Source organism: Dipodomys merriami, unplaced genomic scaffold, assembly GCF_024711535.1.
Source record: "Dipodomys merriami isolate MVZ:Mamm:240054 unplaced genomic scaffold, mDipMer1.0.p SCAF_427, whole genome shotgun sequence".
Lineage (NCBI taxonomy): Eukaryota > Metazoa > Chordata > Mammalia > Rodentia > Heteromyidae > Dipodomys > Dipodomys merriami.
Genome location: NW_027205904.1, coordinates 510,723 through 532,185, shown reverse-complemented (window position 1 = coordinate 532,185; position 21,463 = coordinate 510,723). Strand labels below are relative to the sequence as shown.

At 46.7% G+C, this 21,463-nt stretch overlaps 1 protein-coding gene across 4 annotated transcripts in view; it reads right to left on the bottom strand.

Moving 5' to 3' along the window:
* Positions 1 to 475: 475 nt before the first annotated feature.
* Positions 476 to 21,463, bottom strand: part of LOC138807674 (DDB1- and CUL4-associated factor 1) — a 59,176-nt gene continuing 38,188 nt past the window's right edge. For all 4 annotated transcript variants that reach the window (XM_069993449.1, XM_069993448.1, XM_069993447.1 and 1 more), the window contains exons 18-24: positions 18,830 to 19,063; positions 16,557 to 16,650; positions 15,982 to 16,086; positions 15,684 to 15,757; positions 15,115 to 15,216; positions 5,301 to 5,553; positions 476 to 2,022 (exon numbers count right to left, since the gene is read on the bottom strand). In XM_069993449.1, coding sequence (XP_069849550.1) covers positions 1,964 to 2,022; positions 5,301 to 5,553; positions 15,115 to 15,216; positions 15,684 to 15,757; positions 15,982 to 16,086; positions 16,557 to 16,650; positions 18,830 to 19,063 — 921 coding nt within the window. In that variant the 3' untranslated portion in view covers positions 476 to 1,963. The remainder of the gene's footprint in view (positions 2,023 to 5,300; positions 5,554 to 15,114; positions 15,217 to 15,683; positions 15,758 to 15,981; positions 16,087 to 16,556; positions 16,651 to 18,829; positions 19,064 to 21,463) is intronic.

Genomic DNA, 21,463 nt, shown 5'->3' with positions numbered 1-21,463 from the left:
AGTGGCTTGGGTTTGAGCGCAGGTGGAGTAAGGAAAGCCGGCAGGTGTTGCTCTATAGTCTCCTAGGGCTCTTTCCTGAGAGAAGTGTTGTCATGTCAACCAGAAACACCCGTCTGAGACCTGCGGGTGCTCCCTGGAGCCCCCTCCCCGCAGTCCAGGCAGGAAGCCTGGGCTCAGCTGTCATCATGGAGCTCGGTGCTCTTGCTGCTCCTTGGCCTGTAGCTGCTCTCCTCGGCCGTGCTTGGCTGGTGTCAGTGGCCCGTGGCATCGGTGTAGCACCCCCCCTCCCCGCCCCCTGCGTGTATGATGAAGTGTGCGTCCTTTTGGGCCCAACAGACTTTACCTGCCCCTGGAGAGTTTTAGGCGTCCTGTGTTGCTTGTTTACTTCATAAGCAATGTGTCCCTTCTTCTCTCAGTAAAGGGAGAAAAGCCTCTTTAGCTGTGTAATACCTATACAACAGAAACCAAGAAGCTGTCATTTGGACAAAAAAAAAAAAAAAAGCGAGAGCGAGAGAGACTAGCATCTTCTATTTATTGTGGGAAGGAAAGGAGGTAGGGTGCGTGAAAAGGTAGAGACTCCAACCACCAAGACTGGAAAAGAACTCCTGTCCCTCCTGCGCCCCCAGCTGGTCAGGAGCTTCCCTGCTCCGGAATGATCTGGGCTCTGGCAGCACCACAGATCCATCAGATCTGTGCTGGGGGGCGGGGGGTGACATGTGTCCACAGGGGCGCTGCCTGGAAGGCTCCTCCCCCCCCCCAAGCACCACAGACTATTCTGTTTCTTCTTCCAGCAGGCCTTTCCCCCCAGAACTGCAGGCCAGGCTCAGGAGGACTGAGCCAAGGTCCTTCCTCCCTGGGGTCGGGGTCGGGGGTGGGGGGATGGGAATGCTTCTAAACCAGGCGTCCACCACTACCTTGCTCTGCTTCCTTTAGAAGTGTCTTCGGTATGAATGGCTAGGGCTGCAAGGAAAGGGACACCTCACTCTGATGAAAGAGAACAGGGAAAGGCCATAAACAAAGACAGACTTGTTGTTTATTTTGTATTTTTTTAAATAAATACACTTTACATGAAAGAAAAAAGGCCTTTGATTTGTAATTTCCACATTGGGGAGAAAGGGAGGTGGGGGGAAAGATGTTGGAAAACTGAGTCACAAAGGAAAATAAGAGGGAGGGAACTTGCATCCTAAGTTCGCTCGACCCCACGAAACCAAGAGCCACAGTGACCACGCTGCCCAAGCCACGGCGGGAATGAGATTAGGCATTTACTCGGCAAACAAGCGGCATCTTTCCCTCCGCTTCTGGCACAGAGGTAAATGAACCTGGCAGCGTATGAGGCAACAAAATAGGTTTAAAAAAAATCATATATTATATTTATAATAAAATATTCTTAATCCTCATCAATTTATGAAACCACGATTTTCCTTTTCATTTAAATACGTATGTAAAAATGCCTCTAGATTGTTCTTTAGACTTCATTTTCTAGAAGTGTAGGGACAGGAGACTGTGGATATAAGTTCATACCCTCGGTTATAAATGCCTGGGGGTTTGTTTGGGTTTTTTGTGGGGTTTTTTTTTTTTGTTTTTTTTTGTTTTTTTTTTTTTAAGTTTTATAAAAAACTATTTGTTCTTTTAAGTAAAGAACATTATACAAAGAAAATATATTGTGAAATAACCCCAGAGACATGTTTGCTTGGTTTTTCTGTTTGTTTTTTTTTTCCCTTAAGGGAAGGTATGTCCATCCCAGGAAAAGGGGGCGGGGGTAGAATAGGGCCTAATCCCTGTTGTCTTTTGTGGTTGTTATTTTTAGAAGGACCTCAGACTCCGGTGAGACTAAACCGTAGTCCTCTGAATGCCGGACGTGCGGTTCCTTAACGGCCCTGGGACAGAGGGAAGGGAAGGTGTTCGGAATTCATCTGCCTCCATTCTCGCCTGCCAAGAATCGCTTCCAAGTGGGGACAGCACCTCACTCATTCAGAGATAAGATGATGTCATCTTCCAAATCAGAGTTATCTGAGCTGTCAGCTGCAAGGTAAGAGAAGAGAGAACGATTTACACACTAGAGCGACAGGGAAGCTCTGCTTTCACACATACCCACGCCTCAGCACGGTTAATTACCAGTTTCCAGAAAAAGAAAGACACACACACACATAACACCAATTAACTCCTTGGAGCTGGAGCTAGCTCTGGAGAAAAGCACCTGTTGCTGACAACTGTCACCCTGGGACCTGTTGCTCGCTTACCTTTCACAGCACCCGGACATCTCAGAAGCTCTGCTTCCTATCTGGGAAGCCTGGAAGGGATCGGGCGAGCACCCTCTGGAGCCTCTACCTGAGTCACTCGGGCTGCGGTGGGGCTGAGCTGAAGCCCCCCAGCCCCAGGCCTCTAGCAGCATCCATGCCTGTCTCCCAAAGCCCGTGAACGAGGCAGGCTGAATCTAAGCCATGCATTTCACCTTCTTGGCCACTCCCTTCCCCAGTCCTCAGAAGACAACACCATGGCAAGAAACATCATGCTAGTCTCAATTCTGTCATTTCTGAATCAGACTCTGAGGAGAGCAAATTCCCAGAGAACAGAGCTTGCCAAGCTACCAAAGAAGGAACAATGAGTGGATCTACAAATAAGGCAGGGCGGCCGCAGCAGGGAGCGAGGGTGGCGTCGGCACTCAAGCTGGCTCCGGGTTCTGGGCCTGCACACCCACACTCCCCACCTGCTAGGCGGCCGTGGGACTCCTTTCTCCACTTTCCTGCGCGTTTTTTCCCTCATTGAGGTCACTGAAATGACCCAATCCCAGACACTGTTTGGGACCTCCCATTCTGGAAGGATGGAGAAGCAAAAGCAGATGAACGATAAAGCACCCCCCCGTAGCAGGGCACCCGGTGGCTCACGCCTGCCATCCTAGCTACTCAGGAGGCCGAGATCTGAGGATCCCGATTCAAAAGCCAGCCCAGGCAGGAAAATCCCTGAGATGCTTATCTCCAATTAACTGCCAGAAAACCAGAAGTGGCACTATGGCTCAAGTGGTAGAGTGCTCGCTTTGAGTTGAAGAGCACAGGGACAGCGCCCAGGACCAGAGTTCAAGCCCATGACTAACCAAAACAAAAACACCCCTGCAGTGTTAAATTTGCTACGTTTGTTGTCAGGGGTGTGTGGGGGGGGGTGAGGTGGAAGGGGTTAGGAACGCAAGACAGGAGGCAAGGAATGCAAGCAGAGGCAAACAAAGACCCCAGAATCAGGTGCTTCTCCCTCTTCCTTTGCACCCCTGTATCTGGGACCCTTGCAGGAGCAGTGCCAGTGGCTTGTGCCTATAATCCTGGCTACTCAAAGAGGTTGAGATTTGGGGGATTGTGGTTCAAGGTCAGCCTGGCAGGAAAATCCCTGAGACTTAAACTCCAATTAACCAACAAAAGTCCAGAAGAAGCTGGGCGCTGATAGCTCACACCTGTTATCCTAGCTACTCAGGAGACTGAGATCTGAGGATCAAAACCAGCCCAGGCAGGAAAGCCTGTGAGACTCTTATCTCCAATAAACCACCAGAAAATCGGAAGTGGTGCTGTGGCTCAAGTGGTAGAACACTCGCCTGAGCTGAGGGACAGCGCCCAGGCCCAGAGTTCAAGCCCCATGGCTGAGAAAAAAAAAAAAAAAGCCCAGAAGTGGAGGTGTGGTTCAAATGGTAGAGGTAAAAACAAACAAACAAAAAAAAAACAGGACAATACCCAGGCCCCAAGAGGTCAAGTCCCAGTAAGAACACCAACCTCCCCCTCCCCCCAACAAAAAAGGCAAGATGGAGACCCACTGGTGACACTTCCTATATTCTCTCTATGGCTTCTGCCATACCTTCAAAGAACTCCAGAACATCAAAAAAGCTAAGAGCTGCTGCTCCTGCTGTGGTCTGGCTGCCCCGCTGAAAGCTGCTGGGGCGGGGGAGTGTCTCCCAGAGCCCCAGGCAAATGCAGACGGGGCCTGGGCACCTTGCAAATGCCACCTCCACATCTGCACCTCCTGGCTGAAATGTCTGCTATTAAACCATAGTCACACCCCAGCCAACGGCAGACACAAGTTTCTCAGATCATCTTTGCTTTGAGAGAAGGAATTTTCCAAACAGCAAAAGGAGGGGGCCATCTTGCTAACTACAACTGGAGAGGCTCAATAATCAAATGAAGAGTGGAAAGCCTGGAGCTGGGCCTGGTGGCACATGTCTGTGACATCAGCACTAGAGAGCGGGGCTGAGAGGCCAGCTGGGAGCGCCCCCCCACCCCACCCCACCCCCCCCCCCCCCCCCGCCGGAGCTGATCCACAAGCTGAAGGCAAGACATGCTAACGCCATGTGCTCGCCGCTAGCTCCACAACTCCCCCTTTCAGAGACGGACTTTTTAAAACCTGAACTATTCTTTCCAGAAGAATAATATCTGATGGCAGCACCGAAAGTATGTCTCATGATCAAAACTTAATTCTACCGTACACAAGTTAGGAACCATGTGTTCCGATATTTGGAAGAGTAAGTGGTCCCAGCACTGCACATCTACACAGAATTGCTTATAGACCCAGCTGGGGTAGGCGCTCCTGACCCCAGACCACCCATTAGCAGGCGATGGAGTGGGAGACAGAACAGTCGGAACACAGGACACAACCTTAAGAAACATTACACAATAAAAGAGCTGGGTGCCAGCGGTTCACACCTGTCATCCTAGCTACTCAGCAGGCTGAGAACTGAGAATCATGGTTTAAAGCCAGCCCAGGCAGGAAAGTCCATGAGACTCTTATCTCCAATGAACCCGCAAAAAGCTAGCAGTGGAGTTATGGCTCAAGTGGTAAAGTGCTAGCCTTGAGTGAAGACCTAACGGTCAGCACCTAGGCCCTGAGTTCAAGCCCTAGTACTGGCACAAAAATAAATAAATACATAGATGGATGGAGCAGCACCCTAGGCCGAGCTGCTTCTGACAAACCCAGAGGAGGGCTATGCTGCGGGGCCTCTCAGTCTAAGGAAAGGGTTGACAAACTCCAAGCCTACCACTTGGTTTTGTAAATAAGTTTTATTAGAACACAGCCATAAGCATTCATTTACGTGTTTGTCTATGACTGCTTGCGCATTAAAGCAGCAGAGCTCTGGTGTGGTTACACAGGCTGGTGAGAGAGAACAAGGGACGAGTGACGTCATTAGTTTTTTTCTGAAGAAACCCGAGTGGTGGTGGATCAGCAGAGCCCAGAACCCAGGGACAGCTGCCCCCTGGGCTGGGTGTGCACCGGAGAGAGGGCTTTGCCCTGGGTACCAAGGCTCGGCCCCAAGTGGGCCCTATACTTACTGTCACCCAGGATGAGCTCCACTTCCTCATCGGCATCGGAGTCCTCGTCCTCCCCGTCCTCGCCCTCCTCCAGCAGGTTGGCTAGCTCCTCGTCCGAGGGGGAGAAGTCGTTGTCCCCATCCTCCCCGGTGTTCTCATTGTTGTCGTCCTCCTCCAGCTCTGCCTCCAGCAACTGGTCGGTGTCAAGTTCATCTAGGTCATCAGTGTCATCATCATCTTCATCATCGTCCTCTTCCTCCTGCTCCTCCTCTTCCTGAGAAGAAAGCACGGGAGCCATTAGGAGGGACAGAGACGTAACCGAGGGAGCTACGCGGACTCCTGCCAGCACTGTGCCCGGGAGAACCCACACTGCAGAGTCGGCCAGACCTGTCAGTGGGGGCTCTGGCAGGCGCCTCCACCACCCCACGGCCCTCGAAGCACCTCTCAAACGAGGGGTGCGGCTCACCCCACAAAGGCATTCTGGTTGTGGACACTGACATCAGCAAGCAGACAACCTGTTTCACGGAATTCTCAGCCATGACTATTCCGGGAGCCCAAGGGACCCTTTCTTTCTCTCCTAATCAACCAAAGCAAATGGCACTGAGTTAAGGCATCACAGCGCTAACATAAAAGGACCCATTCTCTCTCCACACGCCACTAACTATCGCAGGCTCACATGACAGACCCACCTTTCCTGTGACCAACCGAAGAGTACACTCCAGAAACCATCCATCCTTCCCTCCATCCTTAAGACAACTTCCCAAAGGCAAGAAAACCACCAGAAATCATGGAACTATTTTCCTCTAGGCACTGGAGTTAAGTGGGTTGGTTAAACTGTTCAGAAAGGCATCAGCCAGCAAATTCAGGAAGACAATTCTCCATGCTTTTGTTTCTTAAGAACATCGAGCTTGGCTGAACCAGAAGAACTGAGAAACAGTTTCCACATCAAAAGCGATGCCGGGAGGTCGGGCAGCCAGGGGCTACGCTTTAACACCACAAATACCAGTCGCCATGGTTTGCTGGCCAGCCACAGACCACATCGCCTCTTAAACCTCGTAGAAGGCTTATTTATTCTTCCTGGAAGGCTGTGCGGACATCAGGTGTGATGAGGGAGAGGAAGGGCATGGGAAGGGGAGAGACGCCACTGCCCTGGTCTCTGCTTCGTGTTTAATGATCAGAGCTACTTCAGCACACCCTTTATCACATAGCGCTATGGCCACCAACGCTAAAGCTTAAATGGCCACTTTCGACATCTTAAAATCTGAAGGCTAGCTCATGAAGCAAAGGCTCACAGACCCACCCAAAATGGAACCTGGGGTGGAACCCGGGTGGTGCCGGGAAGCAGCTTTAGGCACGTGCTCTGCTTGCCATTTTCCTGGCCCTCTAAACGGTGCTTCAAATGGAGCTAGAAATCCTGTCTTTTGGTTAGGTTTGGTTTTGGCTCGTCTAATTGGGTCCGAGTGCTTTTATCGCTTAGAAGCAGAATGTTCACAGGGAGTGGCTGAGCTCTGGTGCTGGCCTGTGGTGTTCGGCTGCCGACTCTCTCTTCCTCTCACGCAGGGCAGTGCGGCTGCGCCCGCACCAATCCACACGGGGCTGGCTAATGGTGTCTGTTCTGGAGCCGGGCTGCCTCTACCAAACCCCAAGTCCATCAGCGTGATTATCAACTTCAGGCAAATCACTTACCTTCGTAGAGCTGTTAGAATTTAAGTTTTTGTTTTTGTTTGAGTGTATGGGTATATAAGCTCTCCTGGGAAAGTGCCTGACATAAACAAAATAACTCCATTGAAAGTTTGGTTGCTTGGTTGTTATACAGACACCAACCATGGAGCCCTCCTCTACAGTGAATGACCAATGACCAGTCCCGGACTCCAACCTGGGCTGCCTGCCTGAAAACTTCGCCGGTCTCCACCAGAGCTCCCTTCCCCAGGCACAAGGACTCCTCCAACTTGTAATATTTCTACATTCCTATAGCCTGTCATTTAAAAACCTGAAACACTCATTCGCTATCAGTACCACTTAAACTTAAACACTCCTAGAATTCTACAACTGCACTCCAACCACCACGGGGGCTAGCAGCTTCTCTACTCCTCTCTCTGTTACCAGAGTCCTAAATCTCAAACACAGCTCTTCCTCCTTGTCCAGTCCTCTGGTTTTGGTTCCAGTTGATTTCTGCTTCTCAGAATCTGGAGTGTGCAGCATCTGCCTTCTACCCACACCACATTCAGTTACTGTGCCCTCTCCCCCAGCCTCTCCATCTCCCTAAATCCTTCCATGACCCAAACCTCCCAAGGGCGTGGGATACATCCCCATACAGAATGACAACAGAAACAATGACCATTTACTGAACATCTATTAAATGGCAACGTCTCTGAACTGCAGTTTCTGCTTACATGAGCTGTTTTGATTCCATCACAGGCTTATTCAGGTGTGACAATCACAATTGCCGGAGAACTTTTTCCAAACGTACACTGCCTAACCCCGCAACAACGGTGCAGGACCAGAGTTGGTCTTGCTAAATCAAGCTTGTACAAGTGGATTGTGGAGAGGCTGTCGGGAATTTGAAGTGTACCCCTAATTAAGAACCAGTACCAGGATGACAGGTGGAGTGCCCTTCCCTGTATAAACCCAGGTGGAGTCCAGGTGTTCCCCTGCTAGTCTGCTACATCTTTAGGACTTCAACAGCATTTGATATAATTTGTTAGCTGTTTAGTGCAGCGTTTGTCTTTGGGTCATTCAAAACTCTTCTTGAATGCCCATTTTTTTCAAAGGGGAATCAATCTGCATTTTCTGCCAAGCTGTAACCAAGTCTGTTAGAAACCAAACTTCTCGCCACACTTGAAGAACAACGAATCTAAAAACTAGGATATCTGCCAGGCAAGAGTGGCTCACGCCTGTCATCCTAGCTACTCAGGAGGCTGAGACCTGAGGATCATAGTTTGAAGCCACTAGGAGCAAGAAAGTCCCTGAAACTCTTATCTCCAATGAACCACCAGAAAACCAGAAGTAGCGCTGTGGCTCAAGTGGCAGAGCACTCGCCTTGAGCTGATGAGCGTAGGAACAGCACCCAGGACTGGAGTCAAGCCCCACAACTGACCAAAAAACAAAACAAAACAAACACCTAGATTATCTTTTAAAAATGTAATTCAAACCGAATCTTACCATCTTGACTCTTCCCTCTGTCCTATTTTGAAGAATTTACACTCCTACTTTTTTTAACACTTGCTCCTGATATTAACTATCCTTAAAAGCTACAAAGCTACATAGTTGTTTCAAGGTCACCATGAGTTTGTTTTTCTTTCCTTGCTGGAAGGATCTAACTCAAGAACATTTTCGTTTTTGTTAGTAAATGGAAAAAAGACCCTCTCAGGATTCAGGATATTGAGCAATGGCTTGGGCAGCGTAGGGTGTGGGGTCAGTAAAGACTCTTACCATCCGCTTCTAGGCAGTGAAAAACATACAGCAAGCACAGCACACAGTGAGTCCCAGATCCCAAAAGGAGTGGAAAAAAGACAGCATTATTCCCTTGTTCTTGCTTTATAGATTTAACGTTAACTACAATTAAGTGTATATACTGTTCAAAATCTACAAACAGCGATCAATTGCAAATATGTGACTTTATAATCTGCCTCAAAACCAACAATACAGTTGACTGAAGTGGTTTTTATTTATTTATTTCTTGGTTGGTCTGAACTCTGGGCCTGGGCGCTGTCCCTCAGCTCTTTAGCTCAAGGCTAGCGCTCTACCACTTGAGCCACAGCACCACTTCTGGCTTTTTTTTTTTTTTTTTTTTTTGCTTATGTGGTTGCTGAGGAATCAAACCCAGAGCCTCTCCAATGCAAGGCAAAGACTCTACCACTAAGCCACCTTCCCAGCCCTTGAAGTGATTTTTTAAAAAAAACAGGCACCAAGCCAGGCACTGGTGGCTCAGGCCTATAATCCTAGCTACTTAGGAGACTGAGATCTGAGGATGGGAGGTTCGAAGCCAGGCTGGGCAGGAAAGGCTGTGAGACTCCTATCTCCAACAACCTAATCAGAAAAAGCTGGAAGTGGCGCTGTGGCTCGAGTGGTGGAGCACTAGCTTTGAGCAAAAGAAGCTAAAGGAAAGGGGAAAAAAAGCAGCAGCTACAGTTCACAGACAACAGCACCCAAACCCTGAGTTCAAGCCCTGGGGCCAGCACGTGTGTACACACTGGCATGTGTGTGCACACACATGCGTGCGCGCGGACACACACACACACACACCACACCACACAAAGACCACACACCAAACCTTCCATGACTGGCATGAGCTCTAATGGGCAAGTGGTTCACCTGTGCCAGCCTTAGAACCAAGTGTGTATAGCTAGCGTGGCTTCTTCTGTACCTGCTCATTCAACACAGGGTATAGCTCATCCCCTCTTGTTAAAACTCCAAACTTCATGAGTCCCAATGCCTGAACTATTTCTTTTTCTTTTCTTTTCTTTTTTTTTTTTGGTTGGTTGTGGGGCTTGAACTCTGGGCGCTGTCCCTCAGCTCTTCAGCTCAAGGTGAGCGCTCTACCAGATGAGCCACAGCACCACTTCCAGTTTTCTGGTGGTTTGTTGGAGATAAGAGTCTTAAGGGCTTTCCTACCCTGGCTGGCTTTGAACCGAGATCCTCAGATCTCAGCCTCCTGAGTAGCTAGGATGACAGGCGTGGGCCACCAGCACCTGGCTTGAACTCACTATTTCTATGGGATGTAAATTCTGTCTTTACAAAGCTCTTTAATAGTTGTTTATAATAGGCACTTTATGCCACACCATTTTAGCACAAGGGAGCTTGCCACACACCCTTGTGAGTTTGTTTCATTAAGGAGAAAAGGCAAATTCAAAGGTGTCAGTCACAGGTATTTGCATCCCTAAGCCATGAATGTCATACCCGGAACATCTGCCAAGACTAGAGAACACATGACCCTCATCTAGGACACACTTTGAATAGCAAATGGCTCATATGAAAACCAAAACTCTCTAGTTTTAAAATCAGGTGAGGCATATAAAGGAAAATAACTGAAAAAAATAATAAACTGGCAAACAAAGAGGCAGTGAGGAGAAATGCAATGAGGAAGTAAATGTGGCCAAACATCACTCACTATAGGATTCTACTAGCCAGGCGCTGGTGGCTCACGCCTGTAATCCCAGCTACTCAGGAGGCTGAGATCTGAGGATCAAGGTTCAAACCAGCCTGGGCAGGAAAGACCATGAGACTCTTATCTCCAATAAACACCAGAAAACTGGAAGTGGCGCTGTGGCTCAAGTGGTAGAGTGCTCGCCTTGAGCTGAAGAGCTAAGAGACAGCATTCAGGCCCAGAGTTCAAGCCCCATTACCGACAAAACAAAAACAAAAACAAAACTCTATCTATGCAGTAAACAGGCCAACACAGGTAAGCGTACAAAGAACTTAAGCATGTTATCCCATCCAAGACATGTGACCTGAGTCTCCTTTGACGGGAAATACATCACATGACCAATAAAGACCACTAGAGCCTGAGAAATCCTGAAGCAATGCTAACTACCCACGTCACACGGCTATGCCCAGGCTTGCTCCCCTCAGTGCTCCGGACCTCTCTAACTTTCCTACAAACTGGGTCCCTGTGGAGGCCATATGTCTAGACCTTGCCAGCCTGTGCTGAGTGAGACACAGTGTCTTTCTGCCTGCAGGGGCAGAAGGTCCGAAGTCCCTGCCGTGGATCTCTTCCCTTTCTATTTCTAGTGGGAGGATGGAGGTTTTTCCCTGTCCCACCAACCTGAAGGGAACAGAGTGAGGAAAAGGAATGCTCAGGCTGGTCCTTCAGGGTGTTCTTGCTTCACAGTCAGCCATCTCTCTCTAGAGCCTTACTACTCCATGCATGCAAAATGAAGCCAACACAGAACATTCACATTCCCCCGCCCCCCCCCCCTGCAGTTCCCAGAGTGCCTTGGGAAATGGTAGCTTCCCTCTGAACTTGACCTTCCCCCTCAAAGATACACTAGACCTCCCAGGAACCCAGGGATGATCCCCAGAAGAGAACACAGTCCACCCACTGCCTTCCATGGCAAAGACGTGGGAGGGTAGGGATGATGGAGATGAATAAACCACTTGGGGAAGCAGCCTCAGGGCAGAGCTGACAGCCGGTGGCTGAAGGAGCACGTGGGAGCAGGAGGGCCTGGGCTGCCCCTGCCTCGTCTGCAGACTCACCACACACGGTTCTGGCCAAGGAATTTCAACAGCAAAATTTGTCAGAAATGTTGCATTCCTGTGCACACACTATGCGACTCAGCAGATGCAGAGATGCTCCCGTCTAGCATTACCGTGGGCTGTGTTTAAATCATTGTGTAAATTTGCAGAGGATTTCCTGCCCTTAATTCTGTGAAAGCCAGTCTCCAGAAAGCAAAAATGGTGCCCCAAAAGCCAAGTCAAAACTTACGGTAGCTGGGAGCCAGTGGCTCACACCTGTCATTCTAGCTTCTCAGAAAGCTGAGATCTGAGGATCCTGGTTCAAAGCCAGCCTGGGCAGGAAAGCCCATGAGACTCTTATCTCCAATAAACCACCAGAAAACCGGAAGTGGCGCTATGGCTCAAGTGGTAGAGTGCTCACCTTGAGTGAAGAGCTCAGGGACAGCACTCAGGCCCACAGTTCAAGCCCCATGACCAACAACCACAACAACAAAAACAAAAAAGCAAAACAAAAAACCTCAACCAAGGCATCAAAACAAAGGGGGTAGGGATTGGTCAGGATCCTGAAGGATCTATTATCACTTATAATCTCTATTACCAAGAAAGACTAGCTACCTGTCTAAGTTCAATAGTACAGCACTCAAGAAAACGTAAAAATCTATGTCACCAATGAATTAGAAATCTCACATAACCACAGTTCAATAACTCACTTGCACTTTAAACACTGTGACTCCCGCCAGGCATGAAACCAAGACCCTTACGGACAATGCAGCTGCAAAGCATTAAAGAAAATCCTTTCTATACTGGGAAACTCCTGGCAGCATTTGGAGCCTTATTGTCCTTCATAATATGGTATTTGAAAAAACTATGGCTCAACAAAGCTGTCTGGGCCAAAGGAGTAAGGAATGTCCCCTATCAGATCTGTGTGTGGTTATCTACAAAACACAATATGGATGAAGGCTCGCCAAACAGGCTCTATACTCCAGTAACCTATGTTCCTGTGACCATGTTCAAAAATCTACAGACAAGCCAGGTGCCGGTGGCTCACGCCTGTAATCCCAGCTACTCAGGAGGCTGAGATCTGAGGATCACCATTCAAAGCCAGCCCAGGCAGGAAAGTCTGTGAGACTCTTGTCTCCAATAAACCACTAGAAAGCCGGAAGTACCGCTGTAGCTCAAGCGACAGAGCATTTGCCTTGAGCTGAAGAGCGCAGGGAAAGTGCCCAGGCCCAGAGTTCAAGCCCCATGACTGACAAAAAAAAAAAAAATCTACGGACAGTCAATGTGGATGAGAACTAACTAGTGAGTGTTAAATAATGCTATAAAATTGCAAAAAAAAAAAAAAAAAAAAAAAAAAAAAAAAAGAAAAAGCTATGGTACTGGCTAGGCACAGTAGCTCATGTATGAAATCCTATCTGCTCAGGAGGTAGAAAACAAGAGAATCACTGAGGCAAGTCAGGATAAAAAGTAAGTGTGGGGCCGGGAAGGTGGCTCAGTGGTAGAGTGCTTGCCTTGCATGCATGAGGCCCTGGGTTCGATTCCTCAGCACCATATAAGCAGAAAAAGCCAGAAATGGCGCTGTGGCTCAAGTGGTAGAGTGCTAGCCTTGAGTTGAAGAGCTGAGGGACAGCGCCCAGGCCCAGAGTTCAGGCCCCATGACTGGCCAAAACAAAAAAAAAAAGTAAGTGTGACCTTAGTGTAAGCTCCGTGTGGAGACGTGCCCTTGTACTCCTAGCTATGTGGAAGGCCTAACAAGGAGGATCACAGTCCAAGGCTGGTCCTAGGCAAAAACAAGATCCTATCTCACAAATAACTAAAGCCAGAAGGGTTGGGGGAATGTCTCAAGTGGCAGAGCACCTGCGTAACAAGCACTAGGCTATGGTTCAAACTTATTTTTTCTTTTAAGTCAATCAGGGGGCTTGAACTCAAGGCCTGGGTGCTGTCCCTGAACTGCTTTTGCTCAAGACCATCACTCTAGGTTTTCTGGTGGTTAACTGGAGATAAAGAGTCTCACAGACTTTCTTGCCTGGACTGGCTTTGAACCACAATCTTCAGATCTCAGCCTCCTGAGTAACTAGGATTACAGGTGCGACCCACCAGCGCCTTGCTGGGTCAAACTTGGTTTACTTTTTTTTTTTCTTTTTTTTTAAGATAAGGTCTTCTGTAACTTTGACTTTGTCCAGACTAGTCTCTCAGAATTTTCCTATATTGATGGGAGTGGTCAAGATTACTGACATATGAAGCCACACCCTGCTAGGTAATTTTTCTTTATTATAAAGGTGATACACAAAGCACTGAAGTTATAAATTTATTTTTTTGGCCAGAAATATCAAGATTTTTTTTGGGGGGGGGGTCCAATTGTGGGGCCTGAACTCTGGGCCTGGGCGCTGTCCCTCAGCTCTTCAGCTCAAGGCTAGCGCTCTACCACGTGAGCCACAGTGCCACTTCCAGCACTGAAGTTACAGAAGTCAGGTAATGAGTACATTTCGCTACGGACAATGTGGCTCCTTCCCTCGCTGTCTCCCAGTTTCCCCCTCCCACTCCTACCCATGAGTTGCACAGTTTGTTTTCCACATGTCTACTGAGTGTCATGGCTGCATTTGTTCACCCTTTGTCCCTCCATGTCTGTGCCCCTCTTTTCCCCTCCCAGACCGATAAAGAAACAAGCAAGACAAAAAGAAAACAAAAACAACAAAGAAAAACCCTTGTTTCCATTTCCTGGAGTTCCTTTCAATAAATATTATTTTATATCATCAGAAGCACATAAGCATTGTAGCGTTGTGTTCCTCTCCTAAGACTTTCCTCCATGGGTCTCACTGTGTGCCAAATGCCTATGGTCCTGTGTAATTTGTCACGATTCAGTGTAATTCAGATCTACCTTCCCCGTATGAGAGAGAACATACACTGCTGGTCTTCCTGGGCTTGGCTTCCTCACTTAACGTACTTTGTTCTAGGTGGGGAGATATATTTTAAAGCCAGAAAAGGGCACTGAAAGCAAGGATGGAACAAGGGAATTTCCAACATAAAAACCAAGAGATTACTAGGCTCTAAATTACAAATGGAATTCAGGATCATCAAATACTGATGAATTATTTTTCTTTTTTGTTTGTTTATTTATTTTAGTGTCTGTCCTGGGGCTTGAACTCAGGGCCTGCACCCTGTCCTTGAGCTTCTTTTGCTCAAGGCAACGACTCTACCACTTGAGCCACAGCACCACTTCTGGCTTTTTCTGTTTATGTGGTACTGAGGCAGTGAACCCAGAGCTTCATGCAAACTAGGCAAGCACTGTACCACTGAGCCACATTCCCAGTCATTTGTTTGTTTGTTTATTTATGAGTCAGTTCTCACACCATATGGTCCAGGATGACCTCACACCTGTGATCCTTCTGACTCTACCTCCTGAATGCTAAGCTTATAGGTACATACAACCCCTTGGCTAAATGACAGTCTTATAAGCAAAGCTCTGCTCCCTTCTAAGCATCAAACACCTGATAAGCCTTCTTCTAAGTATGACAGCAGAGCTCCATATTTGGAGTGTTTAGTTAAGAGTGAGTATCCATATTTAGAGTCAATTTGGAAGCTCAGCCTTTGCTAGCAAAAAGCAAAAGAACATAATCACTAGGAAGCTGTGTTTAGTAGAAAGAACTCTGAGGTCACTGACCTGGTCCTCTTCTTCGTCCTCATCCTCGGCCAGCCGCTGTCTGCCTACTTCATAAAGTCTGCATACCGTGTCCATGTTTAGAGCATCCATGCTGCCTTGATTCTGGAAGGAAACGCACAGCCCTTGAAAAGCAGTGATACACCTCAGTTCTCACGCGGGCCCAGGAACCTGACCCTACCCTGTCAAAGCCACTGATAGCTGAAGTTCTTAGCTACCTCTAAGAATGTTGCCCCTAGGACACACTAGGAGATGGGAAGACGGGATTCGAAGGCTTAAGACAGCGGAGGCCACTACCCTTGGAACAAGCCCCCCGTGACTCCTCTGAAGAGGAATGACTATGTGACTCTGGTACACAGAACTGTGTGTTATCTTATGTTGAAACCACCTTATGATTTCTCTAGTACTGACTATGCCCCAAACCTTATTAATTGAGGCAGTTATCAATGATCTACCATCAGGAACACCACTGTCTATGACACATCTGATACAAAAAGTATGCAACGTAACTTGAAAATGACCCTGAGCATCAGAACAAAAGTGCAGGGCCTCCCCCAAAGGAGGCCTCTCACCTCGATGACGGCTAGATAGCAGTCTTTGGTGTCTGTGCACAGGTCAAAGATGTTCCGCTTCACATCAATGGTTGCTGAAAAACACAAGGTGACAAGATTCAGGATTGCACTATTACCCTTTTTTAACCTGTTTTTCTTCCAAAGGAAATCAAAATGATTGATCTGCAAGTACTTCCAGAACTCCTCTGCTGATCAAAAAAAAAAAAGTGATGGACCTATTGGAATGTAGCGCTTCAAAAAGGAACAAACATGAAAAGAAAAAAAAAAAAAAAGTCCACGCCTGCCCCTTGGAGCTTACCTATAGGCTTATAATCAGTTGCGTTAAACGTTCGGAAGGATGACCCAAAAGGGCTTTTCATCCTCTCTTCCATTAAGTCATCTTCATCATCTGCCTGCAACATAGCTAGTAGGGGTGAAACACTTATTTAAAATCAGAAACATCTGGTATGTACTAGCGCAAGAAACTTTAACGGCCAATCAAGATTCAGTGAGTTTCCTTGTAAACAAACTGTCTCCTGGCTATTCCCCTTCGTCCCCTAGCTCAGTCCCCCTGCACCTCACCTCCTATGACAATAACATCCACGACCTTGCATCTGCCGCCCGACGTGTGCTTACACAGTGGACGTCTTGGGTCAGCCCAAGACGACAAATGTACAGGTTTTTAAGTGCGTGATTACTACCTAGTACTTCTTCCTATACAAGATTTGTCATCTGCAAAATTTTTGCCTTCCCTTTGGTCTCCATTTGTACTATTATGTTCTTTCGGGTTACATCTTCCATGTCCCCACAAGCGAGAGCTTGTTTCCCCCCATAAATATCCAGGTGTACCAGGGGCAGGATAAAGGGAGAAGAACCAGGAACATGGCTTAGTACCTCCATACATCACTGTTCCCGTGTGGTTGAACACCACGCGACACTGATCCAGAGCAGGAACCGTGTGTAACAGGTGGAAAGTTCGGAGGTCCCACTGGGAGAGGAGTTAAGAAAAACAATTTCACAAGCCAGGTGCCTGTGGCTCACACCTACATAGTCCAATCTCTTTGGGAGGTTGAGATTGAGAGGACAGAGGCCAAGCTGTTGTGTCTTGTGCACAAGACTAATAGCTGGGCACAAAAATACGTGCCTGTCACCCGAGCCATATGGGAGGCAGAAAGAGTCTCTCCGTTCTAGGACAGGCTGAGCAGAAATATTTTCAAGACTCTATCTCCATGGAAGATGCTCCTGCCATCATAGTTACGTTAGGAAGCCTAAAATAGGAGGATTGTGGTCTGGGCACGAGAAGGAAGATCCTATCTCAAAATTAACCAAAAGGGGTCCAGTAGCAGAATGTCAGCCTCTCAAGTGCAAGGCTCTGAGTTCAAGCCCTACTACCAATGCGTGCGTACACACACACACACACACACACACACACACACACACACACACACACACACACACACACACACACACACACACACACACACACACACACACACACACACACACACACACACACACACACACACACACAGAGTTTTTGTGTTTATTTTTCAGTTTTGCAGGGTTAGGATAGGAACCCAGGGCATTATGCATTCTAGGCAAGCACTCCAGCCACTAAGCTACATTCCCAGTCTTCCAAGGCTCTCACCTAAATTCATGGAAATGCTGAAATAGCACTTTTTAAACTCCTACTAGATATTTGTATTTTAAAAGTCAACTGATGGGGCTGGGAAGGTGGCTCAGTGGTAGAGTGCTTGCCTTGCATGCATGAGGTCCTGGTTCGATTCCTCAGCACCACATAAGCTGAAAAAGCCCGAAGTGGCGCTGTGGCTTAAGTGGTAGAGCGCTCGCCTTGAGCTGAAGAACTCAGGGACAGCACCTAGGCCCAGAGTTCAGGTCCCATGACCGACAAAAAAAAAGTTAACTGATGTCTCTAAAAATAATGTATGGGACAGGCACTGGTGGCTCACGCCCGTAATCCTAGCTTCTCAGGAGGCTGAGATCTGAGGATCAAGGTTTGAAACCAGCTAGGGCAGGAAAGGCAACGAGACTCTTATCTCCAATTAACCATGAAGAAAACCAGAAGTGGTGCTGTGGCTCAAAACACTAGCCTTCAGCAAAAACAGCTCAAGGACAGCACCCAGGCCCTGAGTTCAAGCCTCACGACTGACAAAAATAAAAATATAAATGTTATACAGTATCTCAGTACATATAAGAGCTACATGAAACAACAACAACAAAAGACCTGAAAAGCTACGTAAGTTCATTCCCCCACAAAACAAGTATTTCATTTTCCTCTTATATGTCAGCAACCAGTTTCTATAGAGCAAAAATAAAAGTGCTTCCAAAAGCCTTTAAGTCAGTTCAAAGCTGGGCACAGAGACTCATGCCTAGCATGCCTAGCATGAGTCAGAGACTCATCCTAGCTACCCAAGCTGGAAATCAGGAGGATTACAGTTCCAGGTTTGCCCAGGGAAATAGTTCACATGACTCTACCTCAACCAATAAAAAAGCTGGATATGGTAGCATATGCCCATCATCCCAGCTACACAGAAAATGTAAATGGGAGAATCATCATCCAGACCATCCTACGCATACATATCCCCAAGTAACTAAGGCAAAAAGGGCTGTAAGCATGGCTCAAGTGGTGGAACAGATGCCTACCAAACACAAGGCCCTCTTTCCCAGCTCTCTCTCCTTCCCAGCTCTCTCTCTCTCCCAGCTCTCTTTTTCCTAGCTCTTTTTCCCAGCTCTCTCTCTCTCCCAGCTCTCTCTCTTTCCCAGGTCTCTTTCCCAGCTTTTTCCCAGGTCTTTCTCAGGCTTTTCCCCGCCTTTCCCCGTGAAGGGCCAACATGGCCTGGTGCCAGCCAGAACGATGGATAAACCTACCCCTAGATAAAACACTTTATAATATATTATCTAATAAAAACAAATAAGATAAACACAGGGCCCTGAGTTCTAACCCCAATAATGCCAATAAGAAAGAAAGAAAGAAAGAAAGAAAGAAAGAAAGAAAGAAAGAAAGAAAGAAAGAAAGAAAGAAAGAGAGAAAGAGAGAGAGAAAGAGAGAGAAAGAGAGAAAGAGACAGAAAGACAACTCAATACTTAAAATACTTTTTGCATAGCACGCCAGATGACAAATGGCAAGTAGGATGTGTAAAGGATACAATCTCAGTATTGATGATGACCTCAAGCCCATTCGGATGGAAAACACCGCTGATGTTCATGTTGAACTTGTCAAACTTGTGGATGGCCTGTGCAGAGCGGACATCCCAGAGGACGCCATCATTTAACACAAGATCATCTGTAGGGTTAAAGGTGGCACAGTTCCTCTTGTAGTTGTTGGCAAGATCTGGGTTAAACAGAGTCAACAGCTTGTTGCCAGTCTGAATATCATAAATCTTTAGAGAAGAAGGGGCGGGAAAAGAAAATCAGACCAAGCCATTCATTGACAAATGTAAAGAAAATCTGTGTGTAAAAATACGTCTCCCAAACTTTCCCTGGATTATGAAAGCCCTGACATTATAAAGTAATAATGGAATGTAATTTAAAGTAATGGAAAGCTAGGTTTAAGTGCTTTCCAGTTTCCCATTCAACGTTTCAAAAATCCCTCTTCTTTAAGTAAGAAACAAATGAAATTATATTAGGAATCTCAATAAAACAATTCCTAATAATTCCCCCTTTAAGAAACAAAAAAGAAGGGCTTGGAGGCATAGCTCAGGTAGTAGAGCAACAGCCAATGAGCAAAAGCAAGCCTCAGATATTGAGTTCAAGTCCTGGTCTCCAACAAAAAAAGAAACAAAGTTTATAACATTAAAACTGAGAAATTCTTCACATGGGATCAATCAATGATGATCCATAGAATACTCCTTAAAGTTTACTGTTTGGAGAGAACCATCAAGGTCATAAAACTTTACTCCTTAAAAATCTCCCCATGAGGACTGGGAAGGTGGCTCAGTGGTAGAGCGCTTGCCTTGCATGCATGAAGCCCTGGGTTCGATTCCTCAGCACTACATAAGCAAAAAGAAAAAAGCCAGAAGTGGCGATGTGGCTCAAGCGGTAGAGCACTTGCTTTGAGCTAAAGAGCTGAGGGACAGTGCCCAAACCCAGAGCTCAAGCCCCACAACTGACCAAAAAAAAAAAAAATCTCCCCATGGAAACATACTCTAGCCCTACTCATACTAGAAATTTTTAAAGTCTACAGTGTGTAATCCATGCAGAGACCAGATCTTTCAGTTTACAAACATGTTGTCAAAGGGCCAAGCTTTAGTTTTCAAAAAAAAAATAAAATTTTAATCCTTTGATCTAGAAACAACTGAGACATCATAAGGAAACAAACACATTCAGTCATGGGACACACTAGCCTGGTCTCTTCAAGAATCAATGTCATGAAACCTGGAGAATTGGTTCTTGGCTTTAAAACATTAATAAGACATACAATCAAATGCAATGTGAGTCTTTGGCTGGATGCTGGTTCAAAACAATGACAACAATAACAACAATTGAAACAAGTTACATCAAGATGGAACAGTTAAGAAAACTGAGTGTAGAATGGATATTAGATGAGATTACTATAATACTTTAAAATTTGGCAAGAGTGATTATGTAATAAAACATATTGTTAGGAGATGCTTTAAGACTTAGAAAGCCATGATGTCTGCAATTTACTTTAAGTGACTCACTAAAGCATACACATTTACGCAGAAAATATGCAAAATATTAAATTGACAAATCTAGTGTGTGTGCATATATATGTATATATGTATACACACACACACACACACACACACACACACACACACACACACACACACACACACTCTATTCTTTCAGTTTTTCTGTTTTAACATTTACAAGGGAAAAGTTGAGGGGAAAGTTCTAATTTTGTCATCCCATATCCTCCCCCAAAATTCTATACTATTTCTCTACTTAGGTTTTTCAGCAAAAATCCTTCAAAAGAATTGTCTAGGGGGGGCAGGGGGAGGATGGGAAGAGATGGGAAGGGGAAACAAAGGAGGAGGCTACAATACTTGATAAGAAATGTACTCATTATCTTGCCCATGTAATTGTAACCCCTCTGTAGTATTATCACAATTAAAAAAAAAAAAAAGAATTGTCTAAACTGAGTGCTGGTAGCTCACGCCTGTCATCCTAGATACTCAGGAGGCTGAGATCTGAGGATCACCATTCAAAGCCAGCCTGGGAAGGAATGTCTATGAACGCTTATCTCCAATTAACCATCAGAAAACCGGAAGTAGCGCTGTAGCTCAAGTGGTAGAGCATTCGCCTTGAGCTGAAGAGGTCAGGGACAGTGCCCAGGCCCAGAATTCAAGACCCACAACCAACAACAACAACAAAAAATTGTCTAGAGGGAGGGGGTAACACTGCTTGAAATGAAATGCACTCATTACCTTACTTTTGTAACTGTAACCCCTGTACATTACCTTTATAATAAAACTTCAAAATAAACAGCCTCAAAACTACTTCAATTAAAAGGGCTGGGAAGGTGGCTCAGTAGTAAAGCGCTTGTCTTGCATGCATGAGGCCCTGGGTTCGATTCCTCAGCACCACATAAGCAAAAAAGAAAAAAGCCGGAAGTGGCGCTGTGGCTCAAGTGGTAGAGCGTTAGCCTTGAGCTGAAGAGCTGAGGGACAGCGCCCAGGCCCAGAGTTCAGACCCCACGACTGGATCAAAAAAAAAAAGGTAAGTAACCAGGTTCCAGGCTCACGCCTATAATCTTAGCTACTCAGGAGGTTGAGATCTGAGGATTGCAGTTTGAAGCCAGCCCAGGCAGGAGAATC